Here is a 24004-nt window from a genome sequence, read left to right on the forward strand (position 1 = left end):
ACAGTGCACATTGTGCATCAACAGCTAAACATGACCGGAAGATCCTGCCCTACCCTAATATCAGCTATACCACCAGGTTCAGGAACAGTTATTACCTTTTGATCATCAGGCTCCTGAAACAGCGTGGGCATCTTCACTCACCACAACACTGAACCGATCATTGAACACAACCTATGGACTCACTTTCAAGAATTTGACAACTCCTGTTTTTCTGATAGACCATAAGATGTAGGAGCAGAATTAGGCCGTTTGGCCCATTGAGTCTCCTCCACCATTTGGTCATGGCTGATCCATTTTCCTCTCAACCCTATTCTCCTGCCTTCTCCCTGTAACTTTTCATGGCCTGACTGATCAAGAATCTAACAACCTTGGCTTTAAAAACACCCAATGACTTGGCCTCCACAGCCACCTGTGGCAACGAATTCCACAGTTTCACCGCCCTCTGGCAAAAGAAATGCCTCCTAATCTCTAATCTAGATGGATATTCCTCTAGTCTGAGGTGTGCGCTCTGGTCCTGGACTCCTCCATTATAGGAAACATCCTTTCCACTTCCACTATATCTAGGCTTTGCCCTCAGAGGACAAGCCTTTCATTCCCAGTATAGTAAGGATGGAAGGTCGCCAGTCTACGGACCACAGAACCTGCTGACTCCAACGCCGGAAGGCCAGAATGCCTCCAGACGGTAACCCCTGCCACTGACCACAACAGCTCTAATAGTCCAGCGCAGATTCTAAACCCAGTCTCCACCGCTATCGACGTGGGTTCCAGCGAACTGGGGCACCTCCAAAGTGCCGATTGCGCAACCTCGAACTCTGACTCCAGCCTTGACCTTAAGGCTGGGTCTTCGTGAGCTGCCGTTGGGACTCCCCTTGTCTCCCCTTCCCCCGTGAACACTCCGCAGTCCCGTGTCTGCCAGGTCCCAATGCTAGCTCTTGGGTCCTCAGAGACTCCATCTTCTCCTCACCATTTGTCCCTCCCCACTGATCCCTCTCCTGGCAAGCAGAACAAGTGCTTCACCTGCCTCTACACCTCCTCTGTCACTACCATTCAGAGCTCCAAACAGTGCTTCCAGGTGAGGCAACACTTCACCTGTGAGTCTGTTGGGGTCATGTACTGTGTCCGGTGCTCTCAATGTAGCCTCCTGTATATTGGTGTGACCCGACGTAGATTGGGAGACCACTTCGCTGAACACCAATGCTCCGTTCGCCAGGAAAAGTGAGATCTCCCAGTGGCCACCCATTTTAATTCCACTTCCCATTCCCATTCTGAGAGCCAGCTAATGGGGCCACACTTGGGTTGGGGGAACAGCAGCTTATATTTCATTTGGGTAGCCTCCAACCTGATAGCAGAACATTTAATTTCTCGAGCTTCCGGTAATGCCCCCCACCCCACCTCCTTCATCATTTCCCATCCCCTTTTCACTCTCTCACCTTATCTCCTTGCCCACTCATCGCCTCCCTCTGGCGCTCTTCCCCCTTTTTCTTTCTTCCATGGCCTTCTGTCTCTTTCACCAATTTACTTTGCAGCTCTTTACTTCATCCTCCCCCTCCAGGTTTCAACTATCACCTTTCTCTCTCCTCCCCCTTCTTTTAAATCTACTCCTCAGCTTTTTTCCCTCCAGTCCTACCAAAGGGTTTCAGCCCAAGATGTGGACTATACTCTTTTCCTAGATGTTGCCTGGCCTGCTGAGTTCCTCCAGCATGTTGTGTGTTGCTTTCAGTCCCAGAATCACTTTTGTGAACCTCCTTTGAACCCTTTCTAATGGTAGCACATCATTTCTTAGATAGGGGGCCCAAAACTGCCCTCAGTGCTCCAAGTGAGGCCTCACCAGTAGCTTATAAAGCCTCAGCATTACATCGATATTTTTAAAGGATGAGGGGTTCTCAGCCCAAAATGTCGACTATTTATTCCTCCACAGATGTTGCCTTACCTGTTTCGGTAGAAATTTGAATGTGTTCCTTGTGATTTCCGGCATCTGCAGTGTTGACCGTTCATCAATGGAACTAAGTTAGGAAACTTGAAGTGCATCTTGTAATTAATCAAAGCTTGCACTTCATAGCCTCTGCACGATCAACGGCGTAACTATGTTGATCCCGGGTCAACAACCTAGCACATGAATTCTACTGTTTCCTCTGTACCAATACTCACTCAGACCACTTTTCCAGGTTATAACACCGAAATAGGAGATCTCCATTGGCCAGCATTCTTCTCCCAGCCCCTGGCGTAGGGATTCTTCCTCACAGTGGTGATCTCCGGAGTTATCACTGATAGAGCAATTGAAGTGTCCACTTTTATATTCATTTTTTTCAAATCAAATGTAGTGTTCCAGTGTCATTGGATACACATCACCTGGTTGACCCTTAACACCTTTTTATTGGCTATTGTTCAGGGCTACAACCCCTGTTGTTCAATGGTTTCCAACCCCCAGCCTTGTTCCTTTCAACTCTGACTGGTCCAAAGCAGTCAAACTAGGTGACCCAGACACCGAGTCTAACATAATTACAGACTGTTTCTTCAGTAAGTCTGGCACTTTACATCATAAATAGCTACTTGTCAGAGATTGGTCTCCAGTGTAGCAGGTCATTACCTGAAGCTCCTTGTGTCCACATTCAGTTGTTCCGATTAGATTATCCCACAGTAAGTATTAGTTCAGAGCAGAGCCCACAAGGTGGTTGGGGCGGGGGGGGAGAGACTGCATGCACATTCTCACAAAATGAGACTTGCCATCCTTGACCCATTTAAGTTTGGCATTTTCTTCCACATTTGAAATCTGCCATGGCCAACAGCAGAACCTTTTGTGTCTGGGAATGAAATCTACCTAAGTTTCCCGGTACGACATGGAGGTGACTGCAGATCACTCCGTTGTGGTTGCTTCTCATATACAGTCTGACCGTTGTTTGACATCTCAGCCAAAAGCGGTTGGAGTGTCCTACTAAACTCCTGTCAAAGAGAAGATTTAAATGTGTTCAGGGTTGCAGTGACACACACTAATCATAGAACATAAAGTACAGAACATGCCCTTCGGCCCACAATGTTGTGCTGAACCAATTAAATTAGTAATCAAATGACCAACTAAACTAACCTTATCTTCCTACATAATATCCATATCCTTCCATTTTCTTCACATTCATATGCCTATCTAAATGTCTCTTAAAGGTCCCTAGTGTGTTCTGCCTCTTTCTCCATCCCAGGCAACACATTCCAGCACTTTGTGTTTATATTTAAAAAAAACTTGCACCTCACTTCTCCTTTGAAATTACCTCGTCTCCCTTTACATGCATCCTCTCTGGTATTAGACATTTTAACTTTGGGAGAAAGATACTGACTGTCAACTGTATCCATGCCTCTCATAATCTTATAAACCTCTATTAGATCTCCCCTCAGCCTCTGCAACTCCTTCAGTTGTATTTAAAAAATCGAGAGCATTGATGTGTCACTGTCATCTGTTCCTGACCATGTTCCTAAAAAATCTAAATTGCAGGAGGTGGTAGACTTGATCAACACGAATCAGGTGGTTGTCATAAGTGGAGAGACGGGTTGTGGCAAAACCACGCAGGTGACCCAGTTCATTCTGGACGACTACATCGAGAGGGGAATGGGCTCGCTGTGCAGAATTGTGTGCACCCAGCCTCGTCGGATCAGTGCCATATCTGTAAGTCCGCTCACTCCACTGGTGTTTCTAGTTGTTATGCCACCGGGCAAAATATTGTGAGACAAACCAAGTAAGTTCAGTGTGAGGGGAAAGAAACACATACAAAATGCTGGAGGAATTCAGCAGTTCAGACAGCATTTGTGTGAAGGAATAAATACACAGTCAACGTTTCGGGTCGATTGCCTTCATCAGAGCTCATAAAAGGTCCTGATGAGGGGATGTTGCCTGAACCATCGGCTTTATTGACTACCATTGATGCTGCCCGACCTGCTGAGTTCCTCCAGCGTATTGTATGTGTTACTCTGGATTTCCAGCATCCACAATCTCTTGTGTTTATGAATGAGGGGAGAGAGGAAGAGTATAGAAACTACCTGAAGAAAAGAGTGCTGTTCATGAATAATTTTTAAAAAATCATTACCCCTATATATGTTATAATGCCTTGTACATGCTTTTCATTCTCCAAGAGGACCACAATCTTGTCGTTGGGTTTGGAAGCTGGCATATCTCAATGACCTGGAGAGCTGTGTTGGCTGGAGTCAGGGCTTTATGCTTTGACTCTTGGTTGGGTCATCCATGCCGAATAAGTAGAGGCCAGGCTAAGAGTGGTCCGCCAGTCCTCTAGGTTTAGGGGTTCAGCTCAGGGCTAACAACCCTGACTGGTGAAACAAAATTGTTTTGGAAACAGCAATGAAGAATCTTTCTACACCTGAGTGTGGTGGTATTCCTGAATCTCCACCCAGAACTTGCGTGACTGACAGGAGTGAAAACCGAGGAGGCTACTGATGTGACGAAGGAAGCCCTGAACGTCACCAGAGATGGAGGACCTTCATTGCTTCCCTAAACGCCAGTGATGTAATGGGCAGTGACTAATGCTTTCCACTGGGGACGCCTCAGAAATATTTCATGGTGAATTTCTGCAGTGAAGCAGTTCCTAATGAGGGATTGTTGAGCAAGTTGGGTGTACACACATTGGAGCTGACAAGAACACCTCACCTGGTTGAATCAGATTTATTATCACTGTCTTAGATGATGTGAAATATGTTTTGCAGTCACAGTGCAGTGCAAAGACAAATTTATAATGGTAGTGCAAGAAAAGCAATAATGAGTGTTCATGCGTTCATGGACCATACAGAAATCTGATGGAGACGGGAGAAACTGTTTCTGAATCACTGACTGTAGGTCTTCAGACTCCCTACTACCTTCCTTATGGTTTTTAATGAGAAAAAGGGTGTATCCTGGATGACTAACCATAAATTCTGGTTACTACTCCCTTCTGTCTCCACTCCCCCAGCTTCTGTATTCCCTTTTCTCCCCCCCCGCCCACTTTGCCCTCTTGATCTTTGAGTGAGTAGGTTAATTGGTCACATGGGTCTGGTTGGACGGCATAGACTCAGGCTGGAAGGGCCTGCTACCACACTCAATGAAAAAATAAACATGACCTCTAATATGGGCAGCATCATGATAAATCTGCTCTGCACTCTTGCTGAAGCATCCACATCCCGAACTGAACGCAGTATTCCAAGTAAATCCTGTGTAGTCTTGTATTTCAGATTATTGAGATCTATCAAGCAGTAGTAAGTCAAGGCAACTGGACTTGCTGTGTTGTCTAGAAACAGCAAGCCACGTTGCCTTGATTAACTACTGCTTGATATGCAATGACCTGGATGACTGAGAATCATCATAGACAGGTTATTGAGATGATTATTGGGGAGGGGGGAATTAAGAAGAAAAGGACATTAGAGCTATTTAGAAGGAATATCAAGAAGTGCTTATTTTCATAGGATTGTCTCCTGATGAGCAATAGACCTTGGGGGGGGTTAATTGCAACCGAGTGAATTTTTGAGTGTCAAAGGATTTTGACACAAGGTGGGTAACCAGTTGAGGTACAGATTGGCCATAATCCAGTTGAGGGCTGGAACAGATCTGAGGGGCTGAATGGCCTACGTTTAATGTTGACCATTTCTGCACCTTCAGATCGCTGAGAGAGTGGCAGCAGAAAGAGCTGAAGTTTGTGGTGAAGGAAACAGCACTGGCTACCAGATCCGGTTACAAAGGTCAGTATTGGAATCACATTTATTATCCCTGGCATACACTCACTGGCCACTTCATTAGATACACCTGTACATCTACTTAATAATATTCAGTTAGTCTGCAATTTCTTTGTCCGCCCAATTCCTACTAGTACAGTGTCATTTTCCAGCAGTCAGATATCCACTCTCATCTCTTTTTTATTCTTTATGTATCTGAAAATACCTCTTAGAAACATAGAAAACCAACAGCACAATACAGGCCCTTCAGCCCACAATGCTGTGCTGAACATGTACTTAGAAATTACCTTGAGATACCTATAGCCCTCTATTTTTCTAAGCTCTATGTACTATCCAGGAGTCTCTTAAAAGACCCTATCGTGTCCGTCTCCACCACCATCGCTGGCAGGTCATTCCATGCACTCACCACTCTCTGTGTAAAAAAAACTTACCCCTGACATTTCCTCTGTACCTACTTCTAAGCACATTAAAACTATGCCCTCTTGTGCTAGCCATTTCATCCCTGGGAAAAAGCCTCTGACTATCCACACGATCAATTCCTCTCATCATCTTGTACACTTCTATCAGGTTACCTCTCATCCTCCGTCACTCCAACGAGAAAAGGCCGAGTTCATGCAACCTCTTCTTATAAGGCATGCTTCCCAATACAGGTAACATCCCTGTAAATCTGCTCTGCACCTTTCTATAATTTCCACATCCTTTCTGTAGTGAGGTGACCAGAAATGAGCACAGTGCTCTAAGTGGGGTCTGACCAGGGCCCAATATAGCTGTAACATTACCTCTCAGCTCTTGCACTCAATCCCACGGTTGATGAAGGCCAATACAACGTATGCCTTCTTAACCACAGAGTCAACCTCCGCAGTAGCTTTGAGTGTCCTGTGGACTCAGACCCCAAGATCCCTCTGATCCTCCACATTGCCAGGAGTCTTGCCATTAATATTATATTCTGCCATTATATTTGACCTACCAAAATGAACCACCTCACACTTATCTGGGTTTAGCTTCATCTGTCACTTCTCAGCCCAGTATCCTATCGACGTTCCGCTGTAACTTCTGACAGCCCTCCACGCTATCCACAACACCCCCAACCTTTGTGTCATCAGCAAATTTACTAACCCATCCCTCCACTTCCTCATCCGGGTCATTTAAAAAAATCATGAAGAGAAGGGGTGCCAGACCAGATCCCTGAGGCACACCACTGGTCACTGATCTCCATATCTCCGTGCAGTACATGACCTGTCTACAACCGCTCTATGCTTTCTGTGAGCAAGCCAATTGTGGGTCCACAAAGCAAGGTCCCCTTGGATCCCATGCCTCCTTACTTTCTCAATAAGCCTTGCATAGGGTACCTTATCAAATGCCTTGCTAAAATCCTTATACACTACATCTACTGCTCTACCTTCGTCAATGTGTTTAGTCACATCCTCAAAAAAAATTCAACAGGCTCGTAAGGCACAACCTGCTTTTGATAAAGCCATGCTGTCTATTCCTAATCATATTATGCCTCCAAATGTTCATAAATCCTGCCTCTCAGGATCTTCTTCACCAACTTACCAACCACTGAAGTAAGACTCACTGGTCTATAATTTCCTGGGGTATATCTACTTACTTTTTTGAATAAGGGAACAACATCTGCAACCCTCCAATCCTCTGGAACCTCTCCCGTCCCCATTGATGATGCAAAGATCATTGCCAGAGGCTCAGCAATCTCCTCCCTTGCCTCCCACAGTAGCCTGAGGTATATCTCATCCGATCCCAGTGACTTATCCAACTTGATGCTTTCCAAAAGCTCCAGCACATCCTCTTGATGCCTATATGCTTAAGCTTTTCAGGCTGCTGCAAGTCATCCCTACAATCACCACAGTCTGAAGCAAAATGTTCATTCAGTACCTCTGCTATCTCCTCCAGTTCCATACACACTTTTCCACTGTCACACTCGATCTGTCCTATTCTCTCATGTCTTATCCTCTTGCTCTTCACATACTTGTTGAATGCATTGGGGTTTTCCTTAATCCCGCTCGCCAAGGCCTTCTCATGGCCCCTTCTGGCTCTCCTAATTTACTAAACTTCTTCCTGCTGCCTTATAATTTTCTAGATCTTCATCATTATCTAGTTTTTTGAACTTTTCATAAACTTTTCTTCTTGACTAGATTTTCTACAACCATTGTACACCATGGTTCTCGTACCCTACCATCCTTTCCCTGACTTCTTGGAACATGCCTTTGCAGAACGCCACGCAAATATCCTCTGAACATTTGCCACATTTCCCTGAGAACATCTACTCCCAATTTATGCTTCCAAGTTCCTTCCTGATAGCTTCATAGTTCCCCTTACTCCAATTAAAACGCTTTCCTAATATGTCTGCACCTATCCCTCTCCAATGCCATGGTAAAGGAGATAGAATTGTAATCACTATCTCCAAAATGCTTTCCCGCTGAGAGACCTGACACCTGACCAGGTTCATTTCCCAATACCAGATGAAGTACAGCCTCTCCTCTTATAGGCTTATCTACATATTGTGTCAGGAAACCTCCCTGAACGCACCTAACAAACTCCACCCCATCTAAATCCCTTGCTCTGGGGAGATACCAATCAATATTGGAGAAATTCAAGTCTCCCGTCATGACAACCCTGTTATTATTGCGCTGTTCTAGAATCTGTCATCCTATCTGCTCCTCGATGTCCCCGTTACTATTGGGTGGTCTATAAAAAACACCTTAGAGTTATTGACCCCTTCCTATTTCTAACTTCTACCCACAGAGACTCTGTAGACAATCCCTCCATGTTTTCCTCCTTTTCTGCAACCGTGACACTATCTCTGATCAGCAGTGCCATGCCCCACTTCTTTTGCCTCCCTCCCTGTCCTTTCTAAAACATCTAAAGCCTGGCACTCTAAGTAGCCATTCCTGCCCCTGAGCCATGCAAATCTCTGTAATGACCACATCATTTCTCCAAGTACTGATCCAGGCTCTAAGTTCGTCCCCTTTGTTCATGATACTGCTTGCATTAAAATAGACACATCTCAAACCATCAGTCTGAGCGCATCCTTCCTCTATCACCTGCCTATCCTCCCTCTCACACTGCCAGCAAGCTTTCTGTATTTGTGAGCCAACCACCCCTTCCTCCGTCTCTTCAGTTTGGTTCCCACCCCTCATCGATTCTCATTTAAACTCTCCCCAATAGTCTTAGCAAACCTCTGTGCCAGGATATTGGTTCCCTTCAGATTCAAGTACAGCCCGTCTTTTTTGTACAGGTCACACCTGCCTCAAAAGAGGTCCCAATGATCCAGAAATCTGAATCCTTACCCCCAGCTCCAATCCCTCATCCACTTTTATATTATTGGCTAACTTACCTTCTTTTTTCTTCTTTACTCTTTATGGCTTTTTTTAAAGTTACCTGTTGATTTTTAAAAGCTTCTGAATTCTTTACCTTCCTACTCACAGAGCCACTCATCTTCCTCTGCCTACTGCCTGTCCTTTCGATACAAAGTGTATCCTTGGATGTTAAGCTCCGGACTATAATCTTCTTTCAGCTACGACTCAATGATGCCCGCAACATCATACCTGCCAGTCTCTCTGCTACAAGATCATCTACCTTATTCCGTATACTGCGTGCATTCAATTATAACACCTTTGGTCCTGAATTAATCACCTTTTTCAATTTTGGCCATTGCTTACACTGTTAACTCATTCTCCTGACTGCAATTTTACCCTGTCCTTCCTCAGAGTCTCTCTATACACTGCATCTAGCTGTATACCAACTTCCCCATCCTCAACCCCATCACTCTAGTTCCCATCCCACTGCAAAATTAATTTAAAGCCTCCCAAACAGCAAACCTGTCCATAAGGATATTGGTCTCCCTTGGGTTCAGGTATATCCAGTCCTTTTTGTGCAGTTTATACCTTTCCCAGAAGAGATCCCAATGATCCAGAAATCTGAAACCCTGTCCCCTTCACTAATTCCTCAACCATGCATTCATTTGCCAAATCATTCTATTCTTACCCTCACTGATACATGGCACAAGCAGCTGTCCAGAGATTATTACCCTGAATGTCTTGCTTTTCAGCTTTCTACCCAACTCTCCCTTCAGGACCTCCTCCCTTTTCCTACCTATGTCAATGGTACTAATATGGACTATACCACGACCTCTAGCTGTTCGCCCTCCCCCTTTTAGAATGCTGTGGACCAAACCCAAGACATCCCTGACCCTGGCATGGGAGGCAACATACCACCCAAGTGTCTTTTTCACATCCACAGAATCTGCTGTCTGCTCCTCCAAGTATGGAATCTCCTATCACTACTGTGCTCCTCTTCTCCCTCCTTCCCTCATGAACTACAGAGATCAACAATGCGGCTTCCCCCAGTAGTTCGTTCCCCACAGCACTATCCAAAGCGAAATACTTATTATTGAAGAGAACAGCCGCAAAGGTACTCTGTGCTAGCTGCTTTTTCCCTTTCCCTCTCCTGGCATTACCCAGGTACCTGCCTCCTGTAGCTCCTATCTATCTCCTCCTTATTTTCCTGTGTCAGCTGGAGGTCATTCAACTGCAGCTCCACTTCCTTAACACGTTCTCTAAAGAGCTGAAGCTCGGTGCACTTGATGTGGATGTATTTATCAGGGAGACTGGAGGTCTCCCAAAGTTTCCACATATCACACAAGGAACTTTCTATTTACTTTAAAGTTCATTATCAGTGCACTAGCTATGCACCAACAAAAAAGAAAAACTTTCTAGAAACTTAGAACTCTTCCCGCCGAAAACTTTTTCCCAGTTCTAGCTGTGTTCCACATTGAGGTGGGCTCACCGAACATTTACATTGCACTTTTCATGATTTAAAGAGGTCCCAAGGCACTCGTAACCTTGAAGTGTTGTAAAGTAGGAAGCATAGAACACAATGAGCTGTCAGAATTGTCAGATAAAAATTGTTGTTATGTGATAGATTATTGTTCCAAAAGCCACACTGTCACAGGGAGAATGTACAGGAATCAGAACAAAAATGTATTTGAAACACCGTTAGCTCACTCTTTTGCTCTTTACATATATACTTTAAATTACCATAGAGTGCAACGCTTGCTGCGCTAACTGTAAGATCAGGGTTCAATTCCCACCGCTGACTGTACATTTTCCCCACGACTATGTGGGTTTGCTCTGGGTGCTCTGGTTTCCTCCCACATTCCAAAGACATACAGGTTAGGTTGGTAAGTTATGGGCATGCTGTGTTGGCGCTTGAAGTGTGGTGACACGTGCAGGCTACTTCCAACATATCTTTGGATTGAGTTGGTCATTGAAGCTAAAACAGTGCATTTCACTATATGTTTTGATGTACATGTGACAAATAAAACTATTTGGAATAAACCTTATCTTAAACACGACTACTCGAAGATGCTGTTCATGTGCTTTTAGTGAGCAGCACATACTTGCCTTTCATTGTTTTGCATCCTGTGCAGTGGTGAGACCTTCTTATAAAGCTATATTTGGTTCCCTGTCTTCTGCCAAGCTGCTGCTAACACCTTCTCAATACAATTATATAAATTACAGGTAAAAATTCTTCTTCTGCACACTAATTGTGTTCTTCATCGAACAGTTTATTTTAAATTGCAGTGCTTTCAACTAATTGGTGAAATTGTTATATTTGTTGTGCTCCTCCTCAGTACATACAGTTTATTTGGTTTACTGATCGCTAAGCCTTGGGCACTTTTCTTCTCTGGCCACCTTATTAGGTACACCTGTTTGCCTGCTTGTTAATGCGAATATCTAGTCAGCCAGACATGTGACAGCAACTCAATGCATATAGACGTGGTCAAACATGTACAAGGGGTGATTGATAAGTTCATGGCCTAGGGTAGGCGGAGTCAATTTTAGAAAATCTAGTACATTTATTTTTCAACATAGTCCCCTCCTACATTTACACACTTAGTCTAGCGGTCGTGGAGCATACGGATCTTGGACCTCCAGAAAGTGCCCACAGCAGGGGTGATTGATAAGTTCGTGGTCGAGGGTGGAAGGAGATGAGTTATACAGCTGTTGTTACATGCACGTGCAGTTCAGCTCTTTGAGTGGTTATGCAGAAAGTTTGAAGTTAATAATTCATCTCCTTCTACCTTAGGCCACGAACTTATTAATCACCCCTGATGAGTTATCAACCTCAAACTTTCTGCATACTCACTCAAAGCGTTGAACTGCACGTGCATGTAATGAGAGCTGTATAACTCATCTCCTTCCACCTTAGGCCACGAACTTATCAATCACCCCTGCTGTGGTCAATTTCTGGAGGTCCAAGATCCGTATGCTCCACGACCGCTGGACTGTGTAAATGTAGGAGGGGACTATGTTGAAAAATAAATGTGCTAGGTTTTCTAAGATTGCCTCCTAGCTTGGGCCATGAACTTATCAATCACCCACGTAAGTGACTTTGACACTGGAATGATTGTCAGTGCCAAATGGAGTGGTTTGAGTATCTGGGAAACTGCTGATCTCCTGGGATTTTCACACGCAACAGAGAATGGTGCATAAAATGGAAAAAAAAACAATGAGTGGCAACTCTGTGGGCAAAAGTGCCTTGTTAATGGGAGGAGTTAGAGGAAAGAGGCCAGATTACTGGCTCATGTTGTCAGGAAGGCGACAGTAACTCAAATAACCATGTGTTACAACAGTGATGTGCAGAAGAGCGTCTCCGAATGCACAACATGTCAAACCCTGAAGTGGATGGGCTACAGCAGCAGAAGATCTTGAGCAGGAGGTACCTAATAAAATGCCCACTGAGGGTATATAGATATGCAAGCATAAATCAAAACTATATATTACAAAAGATGTGATGGAAAGTCATGATTTATTTTAGAACAGATTTTTCCATCTCAAGGCTTCAACAATTTTTCAGTTGCTTTTGAAAACCTCTTTTAGTGTAGTGGCTCTGGCAATTTTGTTTGATAGTATTACTGTAAAATGCCTTAGAGGAGATTTGTTGAAAGCCCTATATAAATACAGATTCTTTTAGGAGGTATTGAGTGGATCTGCAGGGAGCAGATTGCTGCTTTGATCAAGCACCCAACATAATCAAAGCGCGCGCTCACTCATACTGGATGTTCTCTCTTCTCTCTTCTGGTCTACGTCCCACCATCTTCTGTAGGCCAGAAGAGAATGGGCTGGAGAAGCCCAGCAGTCGGGCAGCACCTATGCAATGAAATGGGCAGTCAATGTTTTCAGTGAAGACCCTTCACCAAGTAGGCTCTTGGTCCGAAATGCAGATTATCCGCTTCCCTCCACAGATACTGCATAATCAAATAGTTCCTCCAGTCGTTAGTTTTCTGCTCCAGATTCAAACATTCGCAGAATCTTGTGTCTTCATTATTGGAGGTTCAAATCATAGGGTCAACTTTAATGTCTCTCTGGTGTAATTGCAGTCACCCATGTTATCTCTTCAGGTTCTACATGAAACCTCATTGTATCCCTCAAACTTATCATTCAATGCCGTCCAATTGACATTCATTGCTTTTCCAGCCTAGGTTTTCCAAGATATTTTCTCTACCTTGGGATAGGCAGTTATGACTTTCAGTTAACTATGCCTTAAATTTCCTTTCAATAGTTTCAATAGGTACATTTAATGTCAGAGAGATGTATATAATATCATCATCATCATCATCAGGTGCCATACCCAGTTTCATCTTTGACTGCCATGGCCCACACACCCCTGTTTCGGGTCAAGTGGCTCAATTCATTGGTATTCATTTCCAGTTCTCCGGCTGCTGTCTCCATCATCATTTGTCTCTGTCTTCCTCTTGCTTTCTTCCCTTCAATCTTTCCCATAATTACCGTGCATTCTAACTCCTCTTTCCTAACCACATGTCCAATGAAGTTGCATTGCCTTTTCATGATCTCATACATTATTTCTCTTTTTGTGTTTGCTCTGTTCATGACATCCATGTTAGATATTCATTTCGTCCATGATATTCTTTACTTCCTCCTCAAAAACCACGTCTCTGCTGCTTCAATTCGTTTCCTCATGTTATTAGATATGTCCAACATTCTGAGCCATATAACATAACTGGATAAATGTAACATTTCAGCACTCTGAGGCGGGTTGTCATGCCTAGTTTAGTATTGGTCAGTATACTCTTCATTCTCGTAAATGTGTCTTTTGCCATCTCTATTCTTCTTTTAATGTCCAAGTTGCACCTGCCATCTGATGTCACCCAGCTTCCTAAGTAGCAAAAGTTCTGTACTTGTTTTACGTCTTCCCCGTTTACTCTCAGCCTGCAGATAGGATTCTCCTTCTTTTTGGAAATCACCATACATTCTGTTGTTTTGCAATTGATAGGTAGACCCATTTTTGCACTTTCTTCAACAATTATATCAATTAAGTTTTGTAGTTCTTCCTTCGTACTTGCAATTAACACGGCATCATCTGCATATCTGAAATTATTGATGTTTTCACCGCCAACTTTGATTCCCAAGATGTCTCTTATTTTTTGTAATATTGTTTCACATGAGATAAATCAAGGGAAAAAACACACCCTTGTCTAACGCCTCTCTATACATATATACATCCTGAAATTCTTTTTCTTTACAAACATCTATGAAAACAGAGGGCTGCCCCAAAGAATAAATGACAGTTAAGTGTTAGAACCCAAGTCTCCCACACACAAGCAGCAGCAAGGTAATGACCCCCCCTTCTCCAGCCAGCAAAAAGCACTGGCGCCCTCCACCGAGCACTCAAGCATGCAGCAAAGTCTTAATAAAGACACAGATTTGCAGTATCCCATAGACTACTCGTTCACCCAGTATTCGACATACCACAGGCTCTCCCTCTCTCCCTAATAAGGGAAAAAGAGGTGTCCTAGTCTTCGCAGAGAGAGGGGAGACATAACAAAACACTTGCTGATTTATGGTGTTAAAAGTCTGTTGCGTCGCTTTTTCCGAGCTCTCTGCCTCTGGGCACACAGCCAACAGCAACCTCGCTGCTTCTGATCTTCTGTGTTCTCCCGCGCGCATCAGTCTTCCTTGAATCAGCACAACTCCAGAGCCACGAAAATTCGGCCCCCTAAAGGCCTTGGCGTATCGAAAAGTGGCCAGTCGTGAGGCCCTGAGAGTGGGTTCCATTCCCGCAAAGAACCTAAGTCAGAGTTTGTCTCCAGATCGGCTCGTGGCCTGGTGGCATCAGCGTCAGACTTCGGAGCAAAGGCTCCCAAATTCGAATCCAAGTTGGGCCACCCCCGAGCACTCTTTCCAACTGTGCCGGGTTGAGCGTCGAGCTAGCCACTTGGCCTTGTAAAAAAACAAGGGTCGAGTCAGGAACGTTCGTATCGTGACCTGGTTAATCAGAAAGGAGACCAATCCTTACACTACGCCCCAGACAAGAATGGCTGACTGTCTGGTATGACACACTAGGAAGGAAGGACTCCAGATCAGGGTCTTCAAAAGAAGCTTGAAAGGGAAAAAAGAGATCAAAGATAGAAATCTGTTTCGGAATATGTAGCCAAAGAAGTCGTCGTTTAGCGCCATCATCTCTGCCTCTTCTTCTTTCTAAGTAGACAGAGTACAGCACAGGAATAGGCCATTTGGTGCACAATGTTGTGCAGATCAGCTAAAAAGTAAATCATTTATGCCTCCTCACTGGTAACACATGGAAATTGAACTCCTTTTGAACTTGGGCTAAACTACAGAGGACGGAGAGGAGGTCTGGCCCCTGCACACATAACAAGCAGGTCCAGCGGTGTGTGGACATACCCTGGTGCTTGTGAAACAGATCTCCAGCTATGGTAAAATAGCCACACTGCTTTGTGACCAGGCTCAGGAGAGACGAAGGCTGCGGGAGTACACCCAGACAACAGACCTGGAGTGGAGCCCCTAAGATGGCTGGATGTCATTGAGCATCTTTCCAGCAGCTCCTGTAGCCAAACTGGTGCCAAATGTATTGCTTCATAAGCCATCCTTTAGACTACACTGGAGAGGGTGAGGAGGATCTTGATGACTGGATATCTCAGGATCTCCATACCTTCTGTCCAGGCTTGTGATGATCATCATCACCCGTTGTCCTTTGAGACAGATTGATGTCAGCCACCACCATTATAAAACTCAGATTCCATCAGACATTAATTTTAGATTTCATTATTACGCCTGTTGAAATTGCCAGCAGTCACTTCCTACTTTCTTGAATCATTCTCACTCTCTCTCCTTCCTCACTTGGATCCACTTATCACCCACCAGCTCTCATTTCCCCCTCTCCCACCTTTTTATACCGGCTATCTCCCTTCTTTCCTTCTGTCCTAATGAAGGATCTTGACTTGAAACGTTAGTTATCCTTTTCCTCTCCCAGATGCTACCCAACCCGTGGAATTGCTCTAGCACCATTTTTTTGTGTCGCTCGACTTTCAGATCTGCAGTTTCTCTTGTCTCCTCCTTGTTGCAAAATGCTTCAATTGCCTGACTTGGCCTAATGTGTTCTCTTTTGAAAGCCTTCAAACTTCAAAGTACATCCCAATGCACTTCACCAGAACATCATGAAACAAGGCAAATCTAGGCACCACAGGCAACAGAGTTTGAAGTAAATTTATTATCAAAGTACATTTATGTCACCTTATGTTACCTTGAGGTTAATTTTCTTGTGGGCATTCACAGTAGAACAAAGATTTAATAGAATCATTGAAAAACGACACACAAAGTCTGACAAACAGGCAATGTGCAAAAGAAGATTAATTGTGAAAATACAAATTAATAATAATAAATAGTAAATAAATACTAAGAACATGAGTTATAAAGTTATTGAAAGTGAGTCCATAGGTTGTGGAATCATTTCAATGTTGGGGTGACTGAAGTTTGCCACTTCGGGAGCCAGATAGTTGAGAGGTAACAACTGTTCCTGAACCTGCTCTTTGTCATCTTGTAGCCTCTGAAGTGCTCTGGGAAATGTCCTTTTAAAGAGTACTCCTTTTAAGGAGGAGAATGAGAGGTGCTTCAAAGAGCTATACAAGATGATAAGCATATATAGAGTGGACAGCCTGAAACCTTTCCCAGAGTGGAAACGGCTAATACCAAGGGGGCATAATTTTTAGATGATCGAAGGAAAGAACAGAGGGAATGTCAGAATTTTAAATGCAGAGTAATAGGTGTGTAGGATGGTGAAATGGAGATGCATCTCTACCAAAGGAGGTGTAACATGCTCCTTTCCTGCACTAGCATGCAGGTCATCTTTTCGGCAAGGTGTAGCCCCTGCTTAGCTCCCCCCTCCCCCCGATCAGGATCTCGTGAAACATTAGAAGCAGGCGGTGAACGGTCATATGAGCAGCTGGTACATATCACAAGTCCCGGTTATGCCAGGCAGACATTCTGTGAAGAGTGTTGATAATGGCTGGGTTTACCCTTATAAAGACACTGCCCAGAAGAAGGCGATGGCAAACCACTTCTGTAGAAAAAAAAATTGCCAAGAACAATCATGATCATGGAAAGGCCATGATCGCCCACGATGTGATACGAAACAGCATATAATGAATGAATGTGTGGTATGTTCTGACATAACTGCTGGTAGAGGCAGATCCATTATAGGGATATTTAAGAGACTCTTTGATAGGCCCACAGATGAAAGGAAATGGAGGGCTATGGGGGAGGAGGGAATGGTTAGATTGATTGTGGAGTAGGTTAAAACTCAACATAATGGGCTGAAGGGCCTGTACTGTTCTGTTTTAAAGGCACTAGATTACTGTGTGTATATATTAGCATACCTAATTTTTAAAAAAAGAATGTTAAAGTCAAGTTTATTCTTGTGCACTATAACAGCATCACAGGCACATGGCATGAGAGATGCACCATTCACAAGGTAAACATCAACATAAATTATCCAGGGAAAAAACAAGCAAGCCAAGACAGTCTTAGTGCAAATAGTCAGCATTGCTATTCTGACAAGCATTGCTATTAAGGTCATGCAGGTTGGTTTGAGAACTGAATGGAAAATGTTGAAGGGATATATAATTGCTGATGGTGTTATTGGATGTCCATTTCTGAGCTACATGAATTATAAATAGCTGGCTGAAAGGTAGCGTTTTGCTTTTTTAACGTTCACACTTCCCTTGCTTCACAGTCGCTTTCCACGCAAACAAGGTTCCATTTTGTACTGCACTACAGGAATTATTCTCCAGTGGCTTCAGTCAGATTCGTAAGTATGCATTTAATTAGTATGTTATTGCACTTTAATCTATATTAAACTTGATCCAATTGCAAGAGCATAAAGTCATTAGTAATGTATTTAAAGTTGTAAAAGGGCAGCATGATAGTGCAGCGTGATGGTAGAGTAGTGATTAATGCAGTGCTTTGCACCGCTAGCTTTAAAATCGGTGTGCGATTCTGCTGCTGTCTTTAAGAAGTTTGTATGTTCTTCCAGTGAATGCATGGGTTTCCTCCCAGCACTTTGGTTTCCTCCCACGTTCAGAAGGCGTACAGGTTAGGATTAGTAAGTTGTGGGCGTATTATGTTGATGTTGGAAGTGTGGCGACACTTGCGGACTGCCAGCATTTCACTGTATGCGTTGATGTGTGTGTGACAAATGAAGCTAATCTTTTTTTCTAAATGGTCTTGATTTGTCAAGTTCCCAAGTTCAAAGTTGAAAATAAATTTATTATCAAAGAACATGTGTCACCATATACAACCCTGGGATTCTTTTCCTTGCGGGCATTCACAGTAATTACAAGAAACACAACAGAAGCAATGACTTGTCCCCAAGAAGGAGAAGCAAACAACCAGTGTATAAAAGATAACAAACTGTCAAATATAAAAAGAAGGGGGGAAAAATAAATAAGTAATAGATAGCAAGAACATGGGATGAAGAGTCGTTGAAAGTGAGGCCGTACAGTAGGTTGTGGGAACAGCTCCATGATGGACAAGTGAAGCTATGTGATGTTATCCCCTCTGGTTCAGGAGTCTAATGTTTTAGGGGTAATAACTGCTTCTGAACCTGAGCCCTGAGGCTCTTGCACCTCCTTTTGGATGGCCCCAGTGAGAAGAAAGCATGGCGTGGATTGTAGGGGTCCTTGACGGATGCTACTTTCCTGCAAGAGTGCTCTGTGTAAGTGCGCTCAAAGGTGGCGAGGGCTTTACCATGATGCACAAAGCTATATCCATTACTTTGTGTAGGCTTTTCTATGAACGGGTGTTGCTGTACTTAGTCAGATGCTGCTCCTGACCTGGTCTTGTTAACAGGTTTAAAAACCTCTTTGCAGACTTTTGTCTACCATCAGCCACCTTGTTTTGGATGAAGTTCACGAGAGGAGCTTGCAGTCCGATGTGCTGATGACCATCGTGAAGGACGTTTTGGCTTTCAGATCGGATTTGAAAGTGATATTGATGAGTGCAACTCTCAATGCTGAACAGTTTTCAGACTATTTTGGTGAGTGGTATAGAAAATTTCTACTGGGATCTCAGAGTAATCGATTGTTATCCACTATTAGCACTGCTATTGAGAGTGTGACGTAGCAATCTATTGCACACCGAGCATAGGACATGCAGCAGTACTGGAATATGACTTGTAGTTGTCTATTGCACACCGAGCATAGAACATAGAACAGTACTGGGATATGATGTAGAACATAGAACAGTACTGGGATATGACTTGCAGTAGTCTATTGCACACCAAACATAGGACATTGAGCAGTACTGGGATATGACTTGCAGTAGTCTATTGCACACCGAACATAGAACATAGAGTAGTACTGTGATACGACTTGTAGTCATCTATTCACACCAAACATAGAACATACTGGGATATGACTTGTAGTCGTATATTGCACACCGAACATAGAATGGTACTGGGATATGACTTGTAGTTGTCTATTCACACTGAACATAGAACATAGAGCAGCACTGGAATGTGACTTGTAGTCGCTATTGTACACCGAACATAGTACAACACAGTACAGGCTCTGCAGTCTGTAATGTTGTGCTGACTTTTTAACCTTATCTAAAATCAATCTATGCCTTCGCTCCCAAATTGCTTTGCATTTTTCTTTCAAGCATGTGCCTGTCTAAGTGCCTTTTAAATATCCCTAATGATCTACCTCTACTACCACCCCTGGCAGTGTACTCCATGCACTTGCCACTCTGTTTATTTAAAAAAAAACAAAAAAAAAATTGCCTTTGACATTCATACCCCCTATACGTTCCTCCAATCATCTTAAAGCAGGGCTTCCCAGTTGTATTTATGCCGTGGGCTCCAGTCATTAACTGAGGGGTCCGTGAACCCCAGGTTGAGAACCTCTGTCTTAAAGTATGTCTTCTCGCATTAGTCATTACCACCTTGGGAAAAGACTTTGGCTGTTCATCTATCTATGCCTCTTAACATCTTGTACACCTCTATCAAGTCACCTCTCATCCTCCTTTTCTCCAAAGGTGAAAGCCCTAGCTTAACCTTTCCTCACATGATATGTTCTCCAGTGAAGCCAGCATCCTGGTAAATCTCCTCTGCGCCCTCTGTAAAACTTCCACATCCTTCCTATAATGAGGCGACCGGAACTGAACACAATACTCTGTTTCTAAATGAGCTTTATAGAGCTGCAGCATAGCCTTGGGGCTCTTGGTCTCAATCCCAATTATTGAATGAATACACACCCTACACATTTGTAACCACCCGAACAATGTATGGCAATTTTGAAGGGTCTGTGGAGTTGGACTTGAAGATCCCTCTGTTCTTCCAGAATACTATGAATCCTGGCATTAACCTTGCACTTCGGGTCCTGCCGAAGGGTTTCAGCCTGAAACATCAACTATACTTTTCTCCAAAGATGCTGCCTGACCTGCAGAGTTCCTCCAGTATTTTGTGTGTGTTGCTCCAATTTGCAGCATCTGCAGATTTTCTTGTCTTGTACTTTGCCTTCAAGGTTTGACCTTCACTCTTTTCTGGATTGCAATCCATCCAAAATAAGCATATCAAACAAGAAGAAATCACATTTCTGTTACAAAAAAATGCAAATTTTTTATAAGAAAATGTTATGATTGGAGCATAGTTACATAAAGTTCAAAGTTAATTTATTATCAAAGTACTTATGTCACCATTCATTTCTTTGCGGGCATACTCAATAAATATATTTTTTTAAGGCGTCCGTTAGTCTTGCGAGACCATGGATCTGCGCCTGGGAAGTCTTCACTCTCCAGGGCGCAGGCCTGGGCAAGGTTGTATGGGAGACCAGCATTTGCCCATGCTGCAAGTCTCCCTTCTCCACAACACCCATGTTGTCCAAGGGAAGGGCAAGGGCCGATACAGCTTGGCACCAGTGTTGTCGCAGAGTACTATGTGGTTAAGTGCCTTGCTCAAGGACACAACACGCTGCCTCAGCTGGGGCTTGAACTCACGACCTTCAGGTCGCTAGTCCAATGCTTTAACCACTTGGCCACGTGCCCACACTCAATAAATATATAATATAGAATAATAGTCATAACAGAATCAATGAAAGACTGCACCAACTTAGGCATTCAAAGGTAACCAATTGTGCAAATACAAAAAGAAATTGGGAATAATAATAAATAAGTTATAAATATCAAGAACATGAGATGAAGAGTCTTTGAAAGTGAGTCCATAGGTTGTGAGAAAAGTTCATTGATAGGGCGAGTGAAGTTATCTCCTCTGGTTCAGGACCCTGATGGTCGAGGGGTAATAACTGTTTCTGAATCTGTTGGTGTGAGTCCTGAGGCTCCCGTACCATCACCTTGATGGCAGCAGCAAGAAGAGAGCAGGTCCTAGGTGGTGGATATTTTATGTAGATGTGCTCAGTGGTGGGGGTGGCCTTACCTATGATGGACTGAGCCATATCGACTACTCTTTGTAGGCTTTTCCGTTTAAGGGCATTGGTGTGTACATACCAGGCTGTGATGCAGCCAGTACATGTATTCTCTCCACTGCACGCTATAGAAGTTTGTCAACATTTTAGATGTCATGCAAATCTTTGCAAACTTCTAAGTAGAGGCACTGTTGTGCCTTCTTTGTAATTGCACGTACATACTGGGCCTGGGACAGATCCCCCGAAATAATAACACGGAGGAATTTAAAGTTGCCGTCCATCTTCACCTCTGATCCTCTGAGGACTGGCTCATGGACCTCTGGTTTCCTACTCCTGAAGTCAATAATCACTTTCTAAGTGTTGCCGATCCGGAGTGAGAGATGGTTGTTGTGGCACCATACAACCAGATTTTCAATCTCCCTCCTACATGCTGATTCATCACCCCCTTTGATTCAGCCTAATGATGTCACCAGCCAACTGGAATTTGGCATTGGAGGGGCATTAACAGAAGTTAGAGAAGTCAATGTTCATGCCAGCAGGTTGGAGGCTACCCAGACGGAATATAAGGTGTTGTTCCTCCAACCTGAGTGTGGATTCATCTTTACAGTAGAGGAGGCCGTGGATAGCCATATCAGAATGGACATCGGTAGATAAGCTGTCTCCAGAGATAGAGACAGAAAGATCTAGAAAGGGGAGGGAGGTGTCGGAAATGGACCAGGTATGTCTATACACTGCCTCCTTTACTGTAAAGATGAAGCCACACTCAGGTTGGAGGAACAACACCTTATATTCCGTCTGGGTAGCCTCCAACCTGATGGCATGAACATTGAACTCTCTAACTTCCGCTAATGCCCCACCTCCCCCTCGTACCCCATCCATTATTTATTTAGATACACACTTTCTTTCTCTCTCACGCCTTTGTCCCTCTGACTATACCCCTTGCCCATCCTCTGGGTTCCCCCCCCCCCACCTTTTCCTTCCCCCTGGGCCTCCTGTCCCATGATCCTCTCATATCCCCTTTACCAATCACCTGTCCAGCTCTTGGCTCCATCCCTCCCCCTCCTGTCTTCTCCTATCATTTTGAATCTCCCCCTCCCCCTCCCATTTTCAAATCTCTTACTAGCTCTTCCTTCAGTTAGTCCTGACGAAGGGTCTTGGCCCGAAACGTCGACTGTACCTCTTCCTCGAGATGCTGCCTGGCCTGCTGCGTTCACCAGCAACTTTGATGTGTGTTGCTAGTCTTTTTTTTGAACCTTTCCTAAGCTTTGCTTTTCTTCTTGACTACATTTTCTACATCCTTTGTACACCACGGTTCCTGTACCCTACCATCCTTTCTCTGTCTCATTGGAATGTACCTATGGAGAACACCACGCAAATATCCCCTGAACGTTTGCCACGTTTCTGCCATATATTTCCCTCGAACATCTACTTCCAATTTATGCTTCCAAGTTCCTGTCTGATAGCTTCATATTTCCCCTTACTCCAACTAAGCGTTTACCTGACTTGTCTGCTCCTATCCCTCTCCAATGCCATGGTAAAGGAGATAGAATTGTGATCACTATCTCCAAAATGCTCTCCCACTGAGAGACCTGACACCTGACCAGGTTCATATCCCAATACTGGATCAAGTACAGCCTCTCCTCTCATGTCTGATCTAACCATGGATTCATCTCCACCTGCCTGCCTTTTCCCCATAACCCTTAACTCCCCTAATATGCAAAAATCTCTCCAACCTTGTCTTTAATATAATTTACTGAGGTGGCCTCCAGTGCTTCATTGGGTAGAGAATTCCACAGATTCACCACTCTCTGGGAAAAGAAGTTCTTTCTCATCTCAGACTTAAATCTACTCCTTCGAATCTTGAGGCTATGGCCCCTATGGTGGGGGTGTAATAAATCAGCCATGATGGAATGGCGGAGCAGACTCAATGGACTGAAAGGCCTAATTTTACTGCTATTTCTAATGGTCTAATTCATCTTTTTCACCTTAGTTGGGGGATCTGTTGACTTCTAAATCTGGCATTAAGATTTGTGGATACTTGACAATAAAGTGGTTATCAATGTGATTCACTTGAGTTAAAAATTCTGCAGCCTTTTGTGTCATTCCCATGTAACCTAACCGAATTGTTGAATCAAGACAAATCTCATTCAGAAATGTGAAGCAGGCATTCGAGGCAATATATAACCCTGTGGCAGTCTGAGTAACGTTAAAGGCTTTGAACCTTTGTGACAGATGTTGTTCATTGTTTGGAATCCTCATGCTTTATTCTTCTGCAGGGAGCTGCCCTATGCTGCATATCCCAGGGTTTACCTTCCCAGTGAAAGAATACATTCTGGAGGATGTCATTGAGTTACTTAAGTAAGTCTAAATGGTTTACAATAAAATAAGAAATGTTGTGTTGCTAGTGATTAAAGTTGTGCCAGTTGGTTCAAAAACTGATCCGCTTAATTAGTTTGAACATGAAGAGATGATATTGCAGCCCATGATGTGCTGTCCTTTTAACCTGCTGTAAGATCAATCTAATTCTCTGCTACATAGCCTTCTGTTTTT

The 24004-nt window shown here is 43.7% G+C and overlaps 1 protein-coding gene across 1 annotated transcript in view; it reads left to right on the forward strand.

Moving 5' to 3' along the window:
- dhx36 (DEAH (Asp-Glu-Ala-His) box polypeptide 36) overlaps positions 1–24004 on the forward strand; it is a 125870-nt gene that overhangs the window by 25244 nt on the left and 76622 nt on the right. Inside the window, exons 5-9 of the mRNA XM_063045313.1 lie at positions 3482–3652; positions 5627–5706; positions 17770–17844; positions 18905–19071; positions 23731–23812. Coding sequence (XP_062901383.1) covers positions 3482–3652; positions 5627–5706; positions 17770–17844; positions 18905–19071; positions 23731–23812 — 575 coding nt within the window. The remainder of the gene's footprint in view (positions 1–3481; positions 3653–5626; positions 5707–17769; positions 17845–18904; positions 19072–23730; positions 23813–24004) is intronic.

The sequence above is a fragment of the Mobula hypostoma genome, chromosome 4, assembly GCF_963921235.1.
Source record: "Mobula hypostoma chromosome 4, sMobHyp1.1, whole genome shotgun sequence".
Classification (NCBI taxonomy): domain Eukaryota; kingdom Metazoa; phylum Chordata; class Chondrichthyes; order Myliobatiformes; family Myliobatidae; genus Mobula; species Mobula hypostoma.